At 40.5% G+C, this 19,973-nt stretch overlaps 1 protein-coding gene across 3 annotated transcripts; it reads right to left on the bottom strand.

The window, feature by feature from the left end:
* Positions 1–254: 254 nt before the first annotated feature.
* NDUFAF6 (NADH:ubiquinone oxidoreductase complex assembly factor 6) lies at positions 255–18,021 on the bottom strand. 3 transcript variants are annotated; one of them, XM_063172183.1, is made up of 10 exons: positions 17,489–17,605; positions 16,804–16,928; positions 14,329–14,432; positions 13,289–13,411; positions 11,218–11,274; positions 9,518–9,620; positions 6,821–6,954; positions 4,905–5,006; positions 911–967; positions 255–409 (listed from the first exon to the last, which is right to left on the bottom strand). In XM_063172183.1, the coding sequence occupies exons 3-10, from the start codon at positions 14,347–14,349 to the stop codon at positions 281–283; spliced, it is 726 nt and encodes a 241-aa protein (XP_063028253.1). In that variant the 5' UTR covers positions 14,350–14,432; positions 16,804–16,928; positions 17,489–17,605; the 3' UTR covers positions 255–280. The 3 variants fall into 3 exon arrangements, with proteins under 3 accessions (XP_063028253.1, XP_063028244.1, XP_063028263.1); XM_063172174.1 differs by lacking the exons at positions 16,804–16,928; positions 17,489–17,605 and adding an exon at positions 17,870–18,021 and having other exon boundaries at positions 14,333–14,432; XM_063172193.1 differs by lacking the exon at positions 911–967 and having other exon boundaries at positions 17,489–17,607.
* Positions 18,022–19,973: the final 1,952 nt, after the last annotated feature.

Genomic DNA, 19,973 nt, shown 5'->3' on the forward strand with positions numbered 1-19,973 from the left:
CTGTCATACTGCTGTTATTACAGGAAAGACAAGAAAAGCAATCTCAGACAAGGACATATGACTTGGCAGACAAGTGAAAAAGAGATATCAGCCTAATATTCCAAGAAGAAACTTAGCTACTGCCAGCAAGCTGACAGCTACAGTTCATGTGCATCTGCTGTTTCTCTGGAACAGCATTTTGCAGAAGTGTGAAGTCAGACACTTTGCAATTCTAGCAAGTTAAGACATTAAAGAAAAAAACTCAGCACTCTGAATCCATATTAAAATAACCAAACAAGATTTAATATGTTTTCTTCCAAGATCTAATATACAAATACAATGGTAATAATGTACTCTTCTTTTGTAAGCTTGGATGAAATATATTGAAGTCCACTTTCCGCATGTTATATAAATAATCATCTAAAGCAACCTAGAAAAGAAGAAAAAGGCTTAATACACATGGTGCACACAAGTAATTAGGCATCAAGTTTAAAAAGCAATACGAGAAACTGAATAAGAAACTGTAAAAAAGGCTCAACAGTTTGCCTTTGCTATTAAATAGTAGTGTAATCATCACAATCCAAACATATAAAAAAGTCAAGTTTTGTGAAGAGAAGCATTATCTTTTAGTACACCAAACACCAGATTATGAAAATAGACAGGATTTGGGGCTTTTGCATTAGAACAGCAGTCTACAAGCAAAGACATCTTGGGTGGAATGATGTAGTTAAAAGAGAATGATTAGAAGTGTTGATCAAAACTGTAAGGTTCTACAGTCAGGCACACATTATGATTTCTATGAGTTTTAGGTATTACATCCTCCCAAAATAAGATAGGTGAAGTGGTAGCTCCCCATGCTTAATTTGAATGCTCTTCACAAATCAGCACAGTTACAAGTCCATCACTTAAAGAGTGCATATATCACACCCACCGTACAGAAAAAAGCAGGATACGCCTTCACAGGAACTTTCTTACTGAAAGATCTAGCCTAAAAGTAAATGGGGTAAGGTGGGAGGGAAAAACAAAACACAAAAAAAAGTACTTATCAGAAGAATTTAACATTTCTGATTAAACATCAAGTACTATATATAATGCTTAGAGGCAACACACTGTATTACCAGTGTTATCCCTTTTTATTTTGACATCCTGAAACTGTAACATTTCATTCCATGAAAGCTGTGTACAAAAGTAGTTAAACAAAAGTATGTAATACTGGCAGAGGCTTGCAAAAATACTTACATGATTTGACAGAGCTCAAGACTACATACTATAAACCAAGGTAAATTAGCATGCCTTGTTCCAACAAAGTCCCAGGATGCACCTGGTTTAGTAAATACAGGTTAACTTTTTTTTTCCCCAACAGACAGATATGATGGAAGAACAGAAATGCATTTTTCTGAGTGCATCTTTTTGGTTCAATGTTGCCATCAGTCCCAGGAGTCCATCTGTAAATGCTTTGGTTATATATCTGAGACATCAAAATGATCTCAGTTCCTCAGTATCCACATATAAAAATCTAAAGCATGGCTGTATCAAATCTGCAGTTTAAACTCATATTCAAATCAGTACATCCAACAGAGCTGAACAAGTCTTCCTGTAATGCCTGTCTATAAAAACAAAACCCCTTCTTGTTTTGCCTTTACTTACAGGCTAAAACAAACTCTCTATAAATACTGATAAGAATGTGTGAGTTTGTAAAGTTTAATTTTTCATGGACCTTTCCAGAAAACTGAGAAAATGTGCCTGAAACTTTAGGAGGAAAAAGATATCAATCTTTTCAGAAGACAAATTATTTTAAAAATTTCAGATATACTAACACCTGTGTGTGTATATCTATTTGTAAAATAGAAAAATGTTCTTCCCTGATCTAATGCTCTGCCCTTCTATTATTTATTGCAAATGAAAAAATAAAGTAGTCTTGTTTGACCTTCTCAACCCAGAAGGGGTCACATGTCATTCAGAAAGCATTTTATCTCCCTTGATAAACTGAGTCCCATAACATGTAGGACAACAGAGACAAATGCAAAAAGCCAAAAGGGAGACCCTTTTTCACCAGAGGAACTGGGGAAGGGGTGCTGAAGAGAAAGAAGGAGGATGTGTAAATGTATCTGTAGGCTTTCAAAAGGAACACTTTGGGGGACTGACAGAGCATTTCCTTATATGCTTTTATGCTGATAAAACACACAATTCCTAAGGAAAACTGCAATCTTCATTATCATATTTTGCCACCTGCTGGTCAGCAGCTGCAGTGTCAGGAAGACCTGACCACACTCCAGAAACTTTTTTTCTCAAGATTAAGGGCCACACTACTACAGTATGCTTCATGTAACATGGCTGAGACTCCGTTCAGCATTTCAGATTTAGGTGTCTTCTGGCTGTGAAACAGGGGTGGTAATTGCTACTCTCATCCTCTAAAATACATGGTTTGTGTAATAAATGCTGAGATAGCTGAAACCTCTCTGCAGGTTTGAACATTACCCTATACCCTGTAATCCCAAGTAAAACAAAGGATAAGTGGCTGTGAAAACCCTCAGGCAAAACAATATGGTGATTTTATACAGCAGATCAGATGCATTTAAAGGCACCAGCCCATTATATTTACCTAAGGTCCTGAAATACCCAGCAAATGCTGCTAGCAAAAGCCCATTTCATCCATTAGGCAGAAAGTATCCTTGTCCTTGCATTAACAGAGACCATCTGATTATGAAGGAGGCCAATACTCTGGTACTGCTGCCAGCTATGGCCAGTTCAAGTGGTTTGAACACTCAACAGTTCCTGCACTGTCCACAATTCACTGATGATGGGAGACTAGAAACAAGTATTCAAAGAGGAATTTTTTAAAAATTTTAATTAAGGTGATATAACCCACCCATTAAAAAACATACAAAGGGGAAAGAAAATGGGAGGAGTGCCAGGATCAACATTCAGTTGAATAAAATGCTAATGCTGCCCTAATCTGGTTTCTTGGTATTTATACTTTTCTCCTTAGTCTCCAATTACATGATCACATTGCATACTTTCCACAGGACCCTCCCAGTGCATAACATGGGCAGGGCTCTAGGAATGAAGTGGGAAGAAAGGAGGCCAGTTCTCTTCAGAAGTTGGTAGGCTCATGTTGGAAACCAGGGGACGAATGCACTATGAATTATCAAATTACCTGAAAGGTTCTGAAGAACCAAATTCTTTTTCTGCTTCTATCCCAAAGTTTTCATACAACACCAGCAACCAAATTTAAATATGTGGACCATAAATACACATTACTTATTTTTCATGCCGTCCATCCCTGATATGAGGCATTTCAGGCCATGCACTTGGCATTTTTCTTAGCCAAAAGGCAATGGGTTTTATACTGTACATTATGGGTTGAAGGGTGGAGAATAAAAAAAAATCAAAATATTTCAGCTTGAACAAAGATAATCGACAGTTTTGATGTTGTACTTTGTCTCTGTTCCCTACTTCTAAATGGAATAAACAGTTTTCTTGGGCATGTGACCACAAAAACTGAGACATCAAGTTAAACAACACGAACAGGAATGCCTTAAATGTGAATTATAATTAGTGTATGAAAAATAAAGCCAAAGGGTACAAAGAATCATAGAATGGTTTGGGTTGGAAGGGATCATCTGGTTCCACTCCCAGCCATGGGCAGGGACACTTCCCACTAGACCAGGCTGCTCAAATCCCTATCCAACCTGCCCTTGGACACTTCCAGGGATGGGGCATCCACAGTTTCTCTGGACAATCTGTGACAGTGTCTCATCACCCCCACAGTAAAAAATTTCTTCCTAACATCTAATCTAAACCTGCTGTCATTCAGATTAAAGCCATTTCCCCTTGTCCTTAATGCCCTTGTAAGAAGTCCCTCTCTGGCTTTCTTGTAGGCTCCCTTTAGGTACTGGAGGGCTGTTACAACATATACACATTATTAACATAAAACAAAACCATTTATCAGCTCAGTAGGCACTGACTGAACAAACCAGGGATGCCAAATTTGACTTTCAGAAAAAAGATGAAGGGCTCTCCTATGTGGATTGCATAAGATACTGTGATCACAGGTAATGCTGTAATTGAGGATTATATTAATGGTGCAAATGCAGAGATAAATCTGGCATTTCTTTACTCTGAAGTGCTATCTTTCCAGACTACCTTGACTGGAACCGCTGGGTGCAATACTCAAAGTGTACATGTACTTGTAGACGTAAGGAACTCTTTGTAGCACTTTGGTTTCCAGCTAGAGGCAGACAAAGCATTGCCAATAAAACATTTTTCTGCTTTTGTACTGGGCACTAGGCAAACATCTCATAATGCAGCTAGAATAAAAGCATGAAAGAAAAAATAGAGTAGAACTCTGCAGTTCTTCAGGGCCCATCATCCACTGCTTCAACCAAACAGACTTTCCTAATTGCCTTGGCTGCATGCCAGGAAAGAAATAAACAGAAAGCACCTTTCTCAACATAGCTTTGGGCATGGCTGGTCATGTCAGGGAATGAATCCCCCCTCCCACACACACGAACCAGCAGTTAAAGACAACATGCTCTGTTTTCCTGCAGCCATTCCATGGTGAAATCCATATGCAGATGTTCTTTCTATGGTGCTCATCCCATGCTGGCACATTGCTGCATTTATAAAAGTCTACTAAAGTTTCTCTTCCAGTAATAATTCTTTTAGGCAGCATTTATATATATGAAATTGGACCTGGCTGTGAGTAAACTGTCTCCTGTACATAAAGATAATATTCATACAGAAGTAGTTGTAATATTTGAATCTTTAATGTGGTGGGATTTTTTTAGTGTAAACTCTCAAAATAAAAAAGGGCAAAGTATGTGAAGTTAAGTATGCAGCTTTAGGTCTTCTAACAACAAATGCTTTGTGAAGACTAGCATCAGTTATGTTTATTTAGATAAATAAAAGAAAAGGAATCTCACATGTTCTAGATGAATATGGGCCTGGCTGGCGATGTCATAAATTACCTCTCTCACATTTTTCTCTTGCTTGCCTCTTATGAAATCCTCTTGTGAAACTCCATGCTAGACATAGGAAGGAAAACCAAAATCAAAAAAGAGAAAAAACTCTCTAAAAATATCAAGTTTCCATTTTTGCTTCTCAAAAACCTGTCCCAGCAATGAAGCTAAGGACTAAAGACTAAAACAGCCTAAGTGTTCTACCACTGCTCTCTCATTTTTAATTCTCCTTCTTTTGGTCAGTCACTTGGAACAAAATCAAGAAAACAAAGAGAACAGTTGGTACAGACTCTCTGCACAACTTTGTTTCCTAAAATTTTGTGGTCAGTAAGATTACAAAGTCAGATTTCAAAGTTTGGAGGATTTAGATCAGTTTAGATACCCAATTTTTAAAACCATAATCCAAGAATCAATATTAAGCAGAAGACAGCCCGTAACAGTAACAGCTATCAAGAAGCTATGCTGGCTTTTGAATCTTGGGATTGGTGTGCACATCCCAGGCTCACAAAAAACCAACAACCAACAAAACAAGATACAAAGCCATCTCCAAAAACCAACCAACCAACCCCAGAACCACCAGAAAAGAGCCAAAAAGCCAACTCCAAACTTATTCTTTGACTACAGTGACCAATGTTAACACAGAATATGGCATGTTCAGAATTGCACCAGCTGCCCACGCCTCTCAATCACACTGAGGCATGTGAGAGCTGCATGAAGGTGGGCAGAAAGGATTCACAGGAGGTACAGAGTCAGGAGAACTCCACAGTTCTTGCCAGCAGCTGAAAAGCTTACAAGATTGTCTGCACAGAAGGGATACAAGCTGTTTTTACAGTTTCACTGCAGAACACCTTCCATGGCAAAGAATGACTGAATTTTCAGGCTATGTTTGAAAAGCTGAAAATTTGGAAGGCCTCCCATAACACGCAAGTTCCAGAAGGCTGAAAGGAGAGTGCAATTCCTTTCTGTTGTCTTATAACCCTGACCTATATTAGTATCTTTAGTATCTGACCTATATTAGTACCTTAGAATCATTTCATCATTTTTTGCAGCTACCTACATTACTAGATTTCCAATTCAAATTTTTAACTGTATTGAAATTATATTCACAAAATACTAACACAACCACCTTAGGCATCACCGTAATTGCATAAATTTTGGTTAAGTTGAAAAAGAACAGTATTAGCATCTAAAAATAAAGACTGGAAATGAAGGACTAACAGCTGAGATGCCTACAGATTAAACCAGGGAATATTAATGAAAAATTCCAAGCTTTAATCTCATTTTATCTAAACTGACAGATCTGCTAAATTCCAGTGTAAATCTGATGTACAGTTTAAATTGGAGGGCTATACCATCTCCTATAAATGTATGGAATATAGGCCTGTAACTCTAAAATGTGGAACAGGAAAAAACCCACAAACCACCAGCACATTATGAAAAGGTAATAAAGAGAAGCACAAAAAGATTGTTTAAAGTAAAATTTCTCACAGTGCTTCCTTTATGGTGATAGGGAAAGAAAAAAAAAAAGGAAAAAACCCATATCCAACTCCAAAACACAAACCCCCAGGACCCATTCTGTATATGCATTTTTATACATTATTGGAAAAATTCCTGAAACCTAAAATATTAATACATTTAATAATAACAGACAAACCCCTAAGGGAAATCTAGAGTTTCTTGAAGTTTCTTGAAGATCACCGCTCTCACTTCCCAAAAGATATAAAGCCGTGACAATTAGCAGGCCACAGCAGAATGAGTAAAAATAAAGAAAAAACATACCATTTCTTTCTGGCATAATAAATTATTATCTCATACCTAGCCTTGAGAAACAGAGATAGAAAAACTACACTGTTCAATTCCAGACTATTTGCTTCTCTTACCAACATACAAATGTCCATGGGAAGAAAGACCTTTTGTCTTGTACAGTGATAAGGAGTTGCTCTCAAACAGGTAACTATGCCTTGTGCTTTCCCAATGTGACTGGCTGCATGGTCAGCATGGATGTCCCTCACACCTAAAATTGCAGAAACAATATGTTTAGAAACATGCAGTCAAGGCCTGCTGAGGGGTATGGTCTTCTCTGATGTGTATCACAGTCATACTTTAGGAAAGCTACATGCATTGGTCCATGATCGAACTGTTCATGTGAATAAACTGCTTTGAGATCTCAACTCAGAGGTGGAAAACAGCAGGAAAATTCATTCATTTCCACATTCAGGAGCAAGGTGCCTCTTGTTGCAGTATCTGGAAAAGGTATACTTAGCAGAGCAGCACCTATTCAGATATATAACACCGGTACACAAACTCACTTTCATTGGCATATCCTCTCCCAGGATAAAAGTATTCCAAGAACTGCTTTTCCTGCCAGAAAAAGTCATTCAAGTGTGAGATTTCTGACAAGCATTAATGCTTGCAGTGTGGTTTCATGATTAGCTGCAGCTGATTCATCAGTGTAGTGAAGTCAAAGAGAAATGATCCTATGCTTCACTTCCCAAACCCATTTCTCTGCCCCTTCCCTTGTGCTGTCAGGAGCAATGAGGCAAACTGAATCAGATCAACAAAACAACAGAAAACTAATGTTAGTTACTGCACAGACACATAAACTGTGAGAACTGAAAGAGGAAGGTGAGTGGGGCAGAGCAGCACCATTGCTCTTCATGGCAAGACCATACAAGCTTGGCTTAGACTGATTATAAAACTGAGCTAGGATAAAATGAAAATTTGAATTAAAATTTATAAAAACTTAACAGAAGCAGCATTCTACAAAGAAAGCAATGGGGATACAGCAATTACAGATCAATGGGCCTAACTGACATCTGGAAATAACATTGGGGGTACCAGATTCACTGCAGAAGCCTGTCTGGGTCTTCAGTGGGTCTCAGAATCCTCTGTGAAAGACCTACTATACCCACACTACAGGGACTGATTTTAGCAATGGCAGCAGAAAGCAAAGTGTGGCTTGCAGGAAACAATGGATATTATTTACTAACTACTTAAGTAATTAGTTAGAGAGCACAAATATTAGTATTTTTAAATTACAGGAGTTGAGAGGAAGCACCAGAACTTCAGATGACAGGATTACCAGCCAAAATGAGCTTGACAAAAGAAACAACCTGAAATCAGCATGAATATAACAGCACCAGTACTGGGAGAGTACACATTGGGAGAGATACAACAGGAGACTGGTCAGAAATAAGGAGTCTAAAAAGCACAAGAAATTTAGCAAACATGACCTGAATGAAACCAGGTCCACCTAGTCTAGAAAACACTGCTGATGGGCAACCAAGAAAGGGCTATATTTGATTAGTTTCTCAATTTGTGGGGAAAAATAACAGAAGTTAACTGTTTAATATGCAGTGGAGGAGACTTTTGCTTAGATATTTTGTTACATTTGTATATTTAAGAGAAGTTAAATATGACAATAGAAGACTTAAAATATCCAGACTCTCCATACAGATTTTCAAAAACAGTTTTATCTGATTTGTACAAGGAGTGAGTGATCCAAGCATGACTGAACTTATTCAGGATTTCTCAGAATGGAAGACACTGGCATTTCTCATGGTCCTACATTTCTTCAATAAAAGATTCAGAAAGATATTTGCAACATTTCACTGACTTCCTACTGAGGAAGCAAAGATCAGATGTTAAGAAATAAGTTCCTCAATTCTTTCAAAGAAGAATGTACTCACCATCTCTCTCTTTTTACTTCTCCTTTTTCTATTTTTTTTTAACTTTTAGCATCAGTATTTGCCTTTCATCAGATTAGTCTGACAAGCAAGAGGAAAATATCGCCACTACAATACTAAACACTAAATAATAATAGTAACAATAATGATATTAACAATATTAATAATATTAATAATAATTTGGGGTTTTTTTCACCTTTTTTTACATCCAAGCTCATATTGCAAATACTTCTATAACGCAAGAGATACCTAAATGAAAATTACCCTTTTCTTCACTACAAATGAACAGTTCTTTCCCAATTTGTGGTTCTTACATTAGACATGACACAGACAGTAGCTCTTGATCACAGGGATCATTTTGTTGCATTTTTTCTAGCTCTTCAATTACTGATAGTTAAGCTACTTCTAGGAAGAGGAGAGGATTCAGATCCAAATTTAAAACATCACCAAAGGAAGTTTGTAGGTTGGGAAGTTGGCTGTTTGAAGACAATCAGCGTCCATCACTGCAATACAGAACAACAGCTGCAGGATACCTACAGCACTTTGTATTCTGATAAGCAGGAATAACTGAAATACAGTGAAGAGCTGAATTTTCCACATGCTGTAGGAGGAGCAAGAACAGAGAAAACCAAGCAACAAAGAACAGTAGGAAACTGCACTTCAATGAGCTCTGCACTGAGCAGCTTCCAAGGAAAGTAGCGTTCTAGGACAGCTGCAGTACAATTCCACATTTATAGTTCAGCATTCAAAAGATATCTGAAATTCTAGCTAGGACAGCTTTTACCGAAATTAAACTCCAGTAGGAAAAGAAAAGGCTTTTTGAAATACCAGTAAATATTGTACTTGCACTAATGAGTCGTCAGCAAAACCTAGAAATGAAAAAACACCTACCCAGTGTTTCCAAGGTGAGGTACAAGAGAGCACTCTGAGTGTTCTCAGCGTATGTTTCCAGCTCCTGGATGTTACGGTATGGCCGATCATCCAAATTCTTCTCCTGGAACATAAACACGGAGCTTCGCTAGAATGCAAACATAACTGCTGTTTGTACAGGCTTATTACTACGGCCATGTCAATCCAATGCACCACCAAAAACAAAAAAGGACAAAATTGAGAGACTGAAAGAGAGTATAAAGTCAGATAGAAGCACTCATTAAAGCTTATAGCAAACCTAACAAATAACTACGCTCAACTGCGGCCAAGGAGCAAATACAACTTTCTGCAATAATTTGAAATCAGAATTCTCCATAAAAAAGGAAACAGCAAAACCAAAATATCATATGGTATTCTTACATTATAGGGTTGTCAATATTTAATTTGCATCTGAAGCAGAGAGAAATTTAGATAAACAGGAATGTATTTTTTAAAAACATAAAGTAAATCTATGAAATGCACAGAAGTGTTAAAGGCATGTAAAAACCCAGAGATTCATAGAGTGGTTTGGGTTGGAAGGGACTTTAAAGATCATCTAGCTCAAAGTTCTCTGCCATGGACATGGAAACTTTCTACCAGACCAGGTTGTTCAGAAGTCCACCCAACCCCTGAATGCCTCATAAAGAGCCCACAACCCCTTTGGGCAACCTCTTCCAGTGTCTCACCGTCCCCACAGTAAACAATTTCTTTCTCAGATCTAATCTAAACCTACCCTTCTTCATCTCAAGGCGATTCTCTCTTGTCCTATCACTACATTCCCTTATCAAAAGTCCCACTCCAGCTCTTGTAAGCCTCTTCCAGGTACTGGAAGGCGCTCTAAAGGTCTCCCCAGAGCCTTCTCTTCCCCAGAATCAACAGCCCCAAATCTCTCAGCCTGGACACAGGAGAAGCGTTCCAGCCCTCTGAACAACTTAGTGGTGCTAACAAATAATACATCCAAAATAATAAAATACACCCAAAATTGTAACATCCTCCAGCATTCCTCCTGTCCTAGCGGTTTCTATGCTTAAAATATACCACTCTAAAGACTAAAAAAGTCTTAACATTAAGAAAGTCTGAAGTCTTTCATAGCAGTGACCCTCTGCAAGTAACTGACCATCAACTAGCTCAATTTATAGCTTCATGAGACACTTTAGCAGCAAAATTAGCTTAGGAGATTCCTGCACTCTGCTTTTCATTCTTGTCCTTGTGTCAGAGTTGTTAGCAACATCACTGTACCAGTGATGCTCTTAACCTTGTTTTTCCCAAGAAAAAAGGTGGCTATGTTAAACTTCATGTGATTTGAGTAGTCCAGTTTACACCACTGCTTAGAAAAAACTCCACAGCCATGATAAGGAGTAGCATGAAAGTGTGGCAGAAGGGTTCAGATAGGTCATTTAAATTCTGACATTTTATATCCACATGAATTCACAAACTACATCAATTTAGGACAAAAAATAAACAAAGGATTCTATTAGCCATTTTTGAAGAAAGAACAGAAACTATGAAGAGTAGGATCAAGGAAGAATTTTTTAAAATGTAGCAGTATAATTTTTAAAGAGAAATACTACTGTCTGGAAAATTACATAAGCTTTTTTTTACATGCAAACCTATAAAAACAAGGAAAAGAAAACCCAAATATGATTAAAGGCAGAAACAGTCTCTGAAGGGTAAATACTTACTCTTTCATCTATGATCTTCATGAACCACATTTTAGTCAAGTTATGCTTCTTGACAGCCTGAAAATTATAAAATAAAACCTCATCGTTAATGTATACAAAGTGATGGTAGTACTGCATTCTGAAGGCTGAAATACATTTCAGGTATTTAATACAAGACTTGTATTCACTGGGTTAAATCAAAGTGGCAAGTCAGTGGAAAATGAGAATCTTCTTCAAATACAAAAATTTTCAACTGGCATTTACAGCAAGTTGCTGCACAGAGAAAATGAAATACCAGACATCATGCCAGCAAACTAAAAGCATTTCTTTAAAAATGTTTATGAAATTAATTTATTCTTGGAGTCATATGTTCCCACAAAATATTTGCAGATAACTATGTTCACTTTCCAAAAAGAACAGTTTCCTCCAGAGCCTAGCAATAAAAATATTTCCCCTGTAAATTCTCAAGAAAATGTCAGCACAACATACCAATACATACTGTAAAGATAGAACGCTAACAAAGCAATACAATTAATATTATGGGTTTGTTTAAAGAAATATTGCACAGCATCTCATATTTACACATTCTTCTTTTGGTTCTTGTCTTATACTTGACTTCCTTCCTGTGCCACTTCATTCTATCAACTTACCTTCAATCCTCTTAATTCCACACTTTTAATTTTTAGAACACATTTTCAGAAAGGCTACAATCACATGTGAAAACATCTATAAACAAAATTTAGGGAGCAGATTTCTCACTGTTTAGTCCTCATTGCTCACTTTCAACTTCTCCTTTACATCTATCATATTAGTAAATATTTTTCAAGGTTTTACAAGACCAGATCTTCTAGATTCTATAAAGTACTTGGCATATGAAAAGGAAAATTTTAAGTTTTAACTACAAATATTGTTTTTTAGTCTCACTTGTTCATCTCACATATAATTTTGTAAATTAAATCCTTGGAATACTAACAGGTCAAGACTTAAAAGGACCAAACTCAACTATGCTAAATTACCCAATTTGTACATTACATCCATTACTTCATTCAAACACATGAGTCCTCATTTCTCAGAAGTTTGAAAAATTGGCTTCTTCCACAGAAATGAACAGAGAATTAAGTCTCACTTTTCATACGTTCAAAACAGACAGAAAAGATCACGCATTATACAGTTGCTGTGTAAGTTTATATTAAAGTCACCAAGAGGTGAGCTATTAATAATTCTAGAAATACTAGTAAAGGCTACTTGTCTACTTTACTAGTGTATAAAAATTTGGAACCTACATGCAAGTATTCTGGGATATATAAAACTTCAGGAACACGTTTAAGCATCATTAACTTAAATTTATTGTGGAAAATCACAGTGTCCTCATATAAACTCAACAGCAACAAAGGAATATACATAGAATATGCTGTACAAAGACACGTTAATTCTACTAACAGCTCTGCAATACTTGTGAGTTCAGGTGTCTTTCCAAATCCTTTTTTCTAAGAATTGCGATGACATTCTTGGATATTTGTGAAGTCATGGGCTTCAAATAGGTCACTCTTGGAGTATTTGCTGAAATATGGAAATAAAATCCCATCTTGACTGCAAAAGTTACCAAGTCACATTGAATTGTTAGTTCACTCCAGTGCTCTGCAGTGCTTAGAGCTGTCAGAGCTCCTAAAAATACTTTCTGAATTATTTTTCATCATCTTATTTTGCAAGCAGTTTTGTTTGGAATGTATTATATTGGTCTTCCTTTATTAGAATCATACCTGAGGTGAAATCTCACCAAAGACCATTCTTCTTCCACTTCAAAACCAATTTTCTGTTTTGTGAGAAGGGAGTACATCTGGCAGTCTTAGCTACTGGAGAGGGTTGCAATTGGTACCCCAGAATCAGAACAACTTCTACCTGAATACTGTACTGGTTTTGGCTGGGATAGAGTTAATTTTCTTCACAGCACTTTTATGGTGCTGTGTTCTGGATCTGTGCTGGAAACAGTGCTGTTGGTTAGAACAGATGCCACACAGCACACACAAAACACTGACATTACTTCCCACAGTAATATTAAAGCAGATTTTAGGACAAGAAAGGTGTATTTTACCCTCCACAGCTCTGTAGCAACGGGCTGATGTGGTGGGTTATCGCTGTATATGTCCTCCACAGCGTCCCTCCAGAACTGCATCCGCATCAAACCTGTTGTCTTCTGAGTTATGGAGTCTTTAATCTGGAAAGGACACATCCGGAGTGAAATTCAGTGTCTTTAACACACTTGGTCTATCTATGCTGAAAAGACAGACACAGGACACAGTCAAACTCAGAAGAGAAAGAGCTCAGTTCTGAACTGACATTTATTCCTCATAAAGCTTCGGAACACTGCACAGAGTAAATGTAAAATCTTCACCACAACCTGATTTTGAAACCCACAGAGATTAAATGTTGGGTAACCCTCACTTCAGCTTTCCTCCCTGAAGGAAAGCTCCCAGTGGTGACAGCAGCGAGGGAGGGCACACCATGGGCTGCCAGAAGCACAGCCTACAGAAGCAGGTGAGGGATTTTGCCTGGTCAGCTCATTTCCTGGATCACTCCCTTCTGGCAAGCACTGCCAACCTTCCTGGTTGCACTGGCAGTTTCTGGGCACCTTGCAAATCGGAGAGACTGCAGCCACTCCTCTCCCACAACTCTCTAGCTACAAACTTCCCTCCTGCAGCCTTTTCATCACCTTGCTTCTGCCAACAAAGGCTTGGTTCTGATTATAGCATCCCATTTTTTGAGCAACCTGTTACAGTTAGGATTTAGCTGCACTTTACCCATTAACTGCATGTGAAGCCAGGATTTAGATGCAATCACATAACAGTATCAAGAACCACTGCCTGTTTGCTATAACTTGATTTTAAAATGCATAAAGAAAAGGTCATAAAAATTATACACATAAACAAAATAACAGGGCAGGCTGGGTAATTTCCATGGGCCATTCAAAACTGGAGGTTTGTGCTGCACTATTTATTCATGGCCCTTGACTGTATGAAAGTTAACCTTGGCAAAACACCACTGACTACAGAAAGAGAGAGTACTTACAAGCGTAACTTAGAGTATCAAAATTCTTATTTTCAATTTCCAGACTTCACAAATGTATTTTAATACCTGCCTGAGCCAGTTCCACATTGAAGGCTCTCAAGGCAAAAGCAGAGGTTCGAGATTCCACAGGCAGCAGCAGAGAACACAGAAACCCTTGATAGTCACGCTTCCTACAAAAGAATCAAAATGCACATTTGTTATTTATAGCTCTAAGTCAATTGGAGGTGCCATTCCTTAGCACTGAACTTCTGAAAGAGTCGCAGTAAGTTATAGCTCAAAACTCTGACTTTGCAAAAGTAGCAGCTATCTTAGGCTTGTTTTAAAGCAAGACCAACTCCAAGAGAGAGTGCAGGCTGCTTGAACTCTCAGTGCACCTCTGAATTCCACATCTCAAGATATCTGGCTAAAGGCATGGAGCAAGGCTGTGGCAGAACTGCAAATAGAATCCAGATTGTCCGACTTGCAGATTTCTGTTCCAAACACGAAACCACATTTCTTTACAAGACTGTTCTTTAGACCTTGGCAGAACAGTGCTTGCTTAACCATTAAGTTTTTGTTTACTGGCAACTATATTCAAAGCATAAAACCTCAGGGAGTTGGCAGTTTTGCTGCAGGTAGCTCCTTGCCAACCCAGAGTGATGTGCCTTCGTTTGGCCACGTGGGTGTGTGTGCCACAAAATTAAAAACACACTGCTCAGAACCATGAACTACAAAATCACTCCAGCTAACAAAAACACATGACCACCTCTGAAAAGCTAAACTGCTTGTTTTGAACAACATTTTTGTGTACTTTCTGATAAGCCTGAAACCTGATTCTTGCTTAGAACAAGATGAACTCCCAAGTTTGGCCTGAAGAGTGGAGAAGCAGGTTGTCAAGGAAAACACATGCACTCATTTTCAATAAGTTTGCTGTTCTTGCATGTACTCATATTTCTTTTGAATATGATCTTAAAATAGAAACCCAAACTAAACCCAAAGGTTATTAGGGTTGCTACTTTTAGCATCAAACAAAAAGGAAGTGAAGTTTAACAGAGATGCTTAACCCTGCAATACACAGCAGCTGAAAACTAGCAAATGCTTTGTTTCCACAACTGTTGTCACACTCTTTTAGACCTCGATGCAAATACAGAAATATCAACCCAAAAAAATTACATTTTGGAGCTGTAGTAGGCTTTAAAAGACACCATATTACAGAACAGATACATTAAATCTCCCTCAGTTAGGACACTTTTTGAAAAATATTATCAGCTCAAAGCCTAGTATTTTTTTCAAGACTTATTGTAGAAATACCAGTATTGTCCACCCCAGACAGAGCTGCATGGTTTATAGCCACATTTTCCCAGTTCCAGTCTGTCTGTGTTGTTCACACAACACAGAACCACCTCTACTTTCAAAAAGGAAACAAAGAAATATGTTACACAAAGTACAGAGCAACACAATAGAGAAAATTGTCTTCCCTCTGGTAATGCTGTTGACATGGTGGGGTTTTGGTTGCTTTTTTCCAATTATTCCAAGCTCAAAAATTTAGTGCATCAAATCCATTAAGCCTCAGTAAAATAAAATTGATATTGCTGTAGATCACATTCCACCCCAACCTTCTTCATGTATGAGCATAAGAACTGTAGAAAGGAAGGAATGACCTTAAGTCAGGTATTGACTTTTTTGATAGATAAGTTGAGGTTTTTCAAATAAGTAGAAGCTTATATATAAACCCACAGCCAGAAGGAAAATTAGTATTGGTCATAACTGGACTTTCCATATAATGAATGTGTAATAAAGGTATCGGATCCACAAGCTTGGTTTTGAGACCAGGCATCCCTGACAGTAAGAGACATAAAACATACCTATAAGGAAAACATTTTTTTAGTCAAATATCTTGAAGTGAATTCAGTTGTTTAAAGAAAAAGGAAGACCAAATAGAAAGGGCATTTTCCGTATTCCAAAAACAAATATACATTATAAAAGCACAACTCAGTTGTACTTCCTAATGTGTTGGAGACTCAAATTCAGAACTAGGGAGTTGCTGACACTTCCATAGCCCCAAGTGTTTTATTACTGTTTGAATAATTCCTTCCACTTATTTTTTATAGTTATTATTTCCATGCAATAGTTGAACTACTGGGAACAGCAGCTTCAATTAAATAATGCCAAAAGCATAACCACTTTTCATTTTACTATTTTGAATGCTTGTGTATTTTTCTAATTAGTCCTTTTATCATTTAACAAAAATACATATAAGAAAAGTTTTAATTCAACCATCTCATTGGAACCTAACTATTCTGTTCATAATTGCTTGTTACTGGAAACATTTCACCTGCAGATGTTAACTTTACCTTGTGTATTGGCTGTACACACAGCCTCTGGTCTCCTGAGTATCAGGGAAATGAATCCTGGGTAGAATAACTAGGAAAAGAAAGCTTATTCTGAAAATCATGAAAAATGCAATGTGGCTGTGCATTCTGGTGCATCTGTACGGGTCAGCTTCTTGCTGCTGTACTGAACATTTAAGATTGTCCCACTTCTTTCCCTCAGTTTTCCTACCTCAAACATTACTGCAGACCACACACATCTTTCTGTCTTTTTACAAGCATCAGTTTGGAGAAGATAATCCTGTTCCATTCTGTCTATGCACACATGGAAACCTTCTCCCAGCTTTTGTCAATCATCTGGAAAAACAGTATCCAAAGAGAAGTTACCTAGGTCTTTACTGAGAAACTTGTTTAACATCTTACTTTACAATGAACTGAATTCCTGGGAACTCCAAAGCAGCCAAGGGGCCCTACACATTGTTTGCAGCCCAGAATCCAAGAAGGAAAAGTGACCTGACCTGGAAGTGTCTGACTGCACTCTGCTCCTCTTGGTGCGTTTTGGGTTTGACAAAAAAAAAAAAAAGGATGTTTTGGAAACATAGGCCTCCTCTTGCATTTACGACAGAGGAAGTACTGAGCTGCTCCAGCTGTCAGATGTCCTCTGACCGCAACTCTTTATCCCGTTTTTCCAGGGAGCGCTCAGCAAGCATGGCTAGTTCTCAGTACCCATGATTAGAAAACAGCCAATGTTTTTAAACATCCACTTCGGTGATTTCGCTCTCCAAAACACCGATACAAGGGAACAAGAACGTTCCGTTCTTCCGAAGGAACGCAGCCACAGAGGGGGAGGGCGCTGCCGTGGGAGGCTGCCCAGCACGGTGGCGGAGCGTCCCTCCCTGGGCGCATTCAACACCCACCCGGACACGCTCCGGTGTAACCTGCTCTAGGTGACCCTGCATGGGCGGGGGTTGGACTGGATATCTCCAAAGGTCCCTTCCAACACAGACGAATCAGTGATTCTGTGTGCAGGCTGAATCATCCACGCGGCCTAAATATGCGCCGGGTTTCAATGCTCCCGACACGGCGCGGTCCCGCCGGCCCACCGCGGCCGGCCACACGGGCTGTTTTCGGGGCCCGGAGAGCCCGAGGGCGGCCTGGGCAATCCCAGCCATCCTTTCCGGGAAGTCGTCAGCGGGAAGCGCTGGGAAGCGCGGCCGAGCCTTACCAGGCCGGGCTCGCCGCCCAGCTCTGCTGAGCGCGCACCCCCGCGCCTGCAGCCCCCCGCGGCGGGCACTCACCGCACCAGCTCGGCACAGTACTGCACCGCTCCTCCGGCCGCCGGCCCGCTCCAGCCCGCCGCCGCCGCCCTCCCGCCGAGCGCCGGCGGCCGCGCCAAGCGGCGGCCGATCCCACCACGCCGCAGCGCTGCCCGCGCCATGCTGCCCGCCATGGCCCCGGCCCCGCCGTGCCGCCCCGCCCCGCGCCGCGCACGGGGGCCGGCAGGGGGCGCACGGGGGCCGGCAGGGGGCGCACGGGGGCCGGCAGGGGGCGCACGGGGGCCGGCAGGGGGCGCACGGGGGCCGGCAGGGGGCGCACGGGGGCCGGCAGGGGGCGCACGGGGGCCGGCAGGGGGCGCACGGGGGCCGGCAGGGGGCACCCGCGGCCGGGGCGCTGTGGGGGCGCGCGGCGCTGTGTGCGATGCGAATGGCGGCCGGTGCAGGCTGGCAGCGCCTCCGCGTCCAGAGCCTCCCGAGGCGAATCCCTCCGCTCCTCCCGCACAGTGGCTGGAAAAGGCCCAGCGGAAAAGGAGCTCGGGGTGTTGGTTGGCAGCTGATGGTGTGGCCAGCAGGACCAGGGCAGTGAGAGTACTGGGCACTGGTGAGGCCGCACCTCAAGTGCTGTGTCCAGTTCTGGGCCTCTCACTACAAGAAGGACATTGAGGGGCTGGAGCGTGTCCAGAGAAGGGCAAGAGGGCTGGGGAAGGGTCTGGAGCACAAGTCTGATGAGGAGCAGCTGAGGGAACTGAAGGCGTTTAGCTTGGAGAAAAAGCTCGGGGAGGACCTTAATGCTCTGTGCAAGTGCCTGAGAGGAGGTTGTAGGCAGGTGGTGCTGGCCTCCCAGGTGACAAGTGACGCAGCAAGAGGAAATTGGCATAAGCTGTGAGAGAGGATGTTTAGGTTTCACATTAGGAAGAATTTCTTCACAGAAAGAGTGATTAGATATTGAAATGGGATGCCCAGAGAAGTGGTGGAGTCACTGTCCATGGAGATATTTAAGGAAAGACTGGACATGGCATTTAGTGCCTTGATCTAGTTGACATGGTGTTTGGTCAGATTGGGCTCAATGATCTCAGAGGTCTTTTCCAACCTAATTTATTCTGTGATTAAGTTTTTAAATCGGGTGCCCAAAAAAGTCAAGGAAGCTGAATTGTAAAAGCCTCCCTGTTTTGGTCAGTGTGGCATAGGAGCAGCTGCAGGACTGTGAAAAGCCACAGGTGTGCTGTGTGAGGCAGAAAGGCAGAGCAGTTCTGCCCAGGCAACAAAGCTAGCCCCAGGGCTCCATCCTTGGTAAAATGTGTTCAAGCTTTGCAGCAGAAGCCTTATTTCCTCCTCTTAGCTGGCAGAGGGGTTCCTCACCATACAGGCTGGCTGGTTTTAACTGGAGACAGAATGGCTCTGTTAGACATGTAGTCATGGACAGAACAGCTTCCTCAAAGTTTGGCCTGTATGAGAATAAGACAGCAGAGTCATCAGAAATGGCACTATGCTTAAAAGCAGTTTCATCTTAAAACTACATCTACTGATAGTTACCTGTTAGTAACTACCTCAATCTAGCTTTGCAAGAAGAGGCACAAGAGCAGTCTGGCTCTTCTTTCTATCCCCAGCCATGCCATCCTCTTCCTTGGTGCCGACTTTGATCTTCATTTTATGGCACAGGGAATTAAACCAGTAAAGACACATCCACTGCTCACTTTCATTTTTCATGAGTTCCTTTTCTGCCAGTTTGGTGCCTTCGGTTAGTTCACTGCATGGTCAGCTGGGCTGTGGGCTGTGGGCTGTGGGCTGTGGGCTGGGGAGAGGGTGGGCTCTCCTGGGCTATGGGCAGCAATACATGTGTTCATTAGCTCAGCTGCAAAGTGAAGCCATGCAGCAAATACAGGGAGAGTTTTGAGTGGGCAGTGATGTTCAAGGGACAAGGCATCTATTTGGAAATCAGAGCAAGCCTTTATTCTGTGTCACAGAGATGAGGAAGAGAAAGAGGTTAGGGATCACACTTTAACATTATTTATTTTATTGATTAATGGCCCTTGTGGGCTTACTCTGAACCTTTCTTCTTCCCTTTTTCTCATGTCTAAAGTTCTCTCTGTCTTGAAACTCTGAACCTTGTTTTAAACTCTTGCTA

Source organism: Melospiza melodia, chromosome 1 (assembly GCF_035770615.1).
Source record: "Melospiza melodia melodia isolate bMelMel2 chromosome 1, bMelMel2.pri, whole genome shotgun sequence".
NCBI lineage: Eukaryota > Metazoa > Chordata > Aves > Passeriformes > Passerellidae > Melospiza > Melospiza melodia.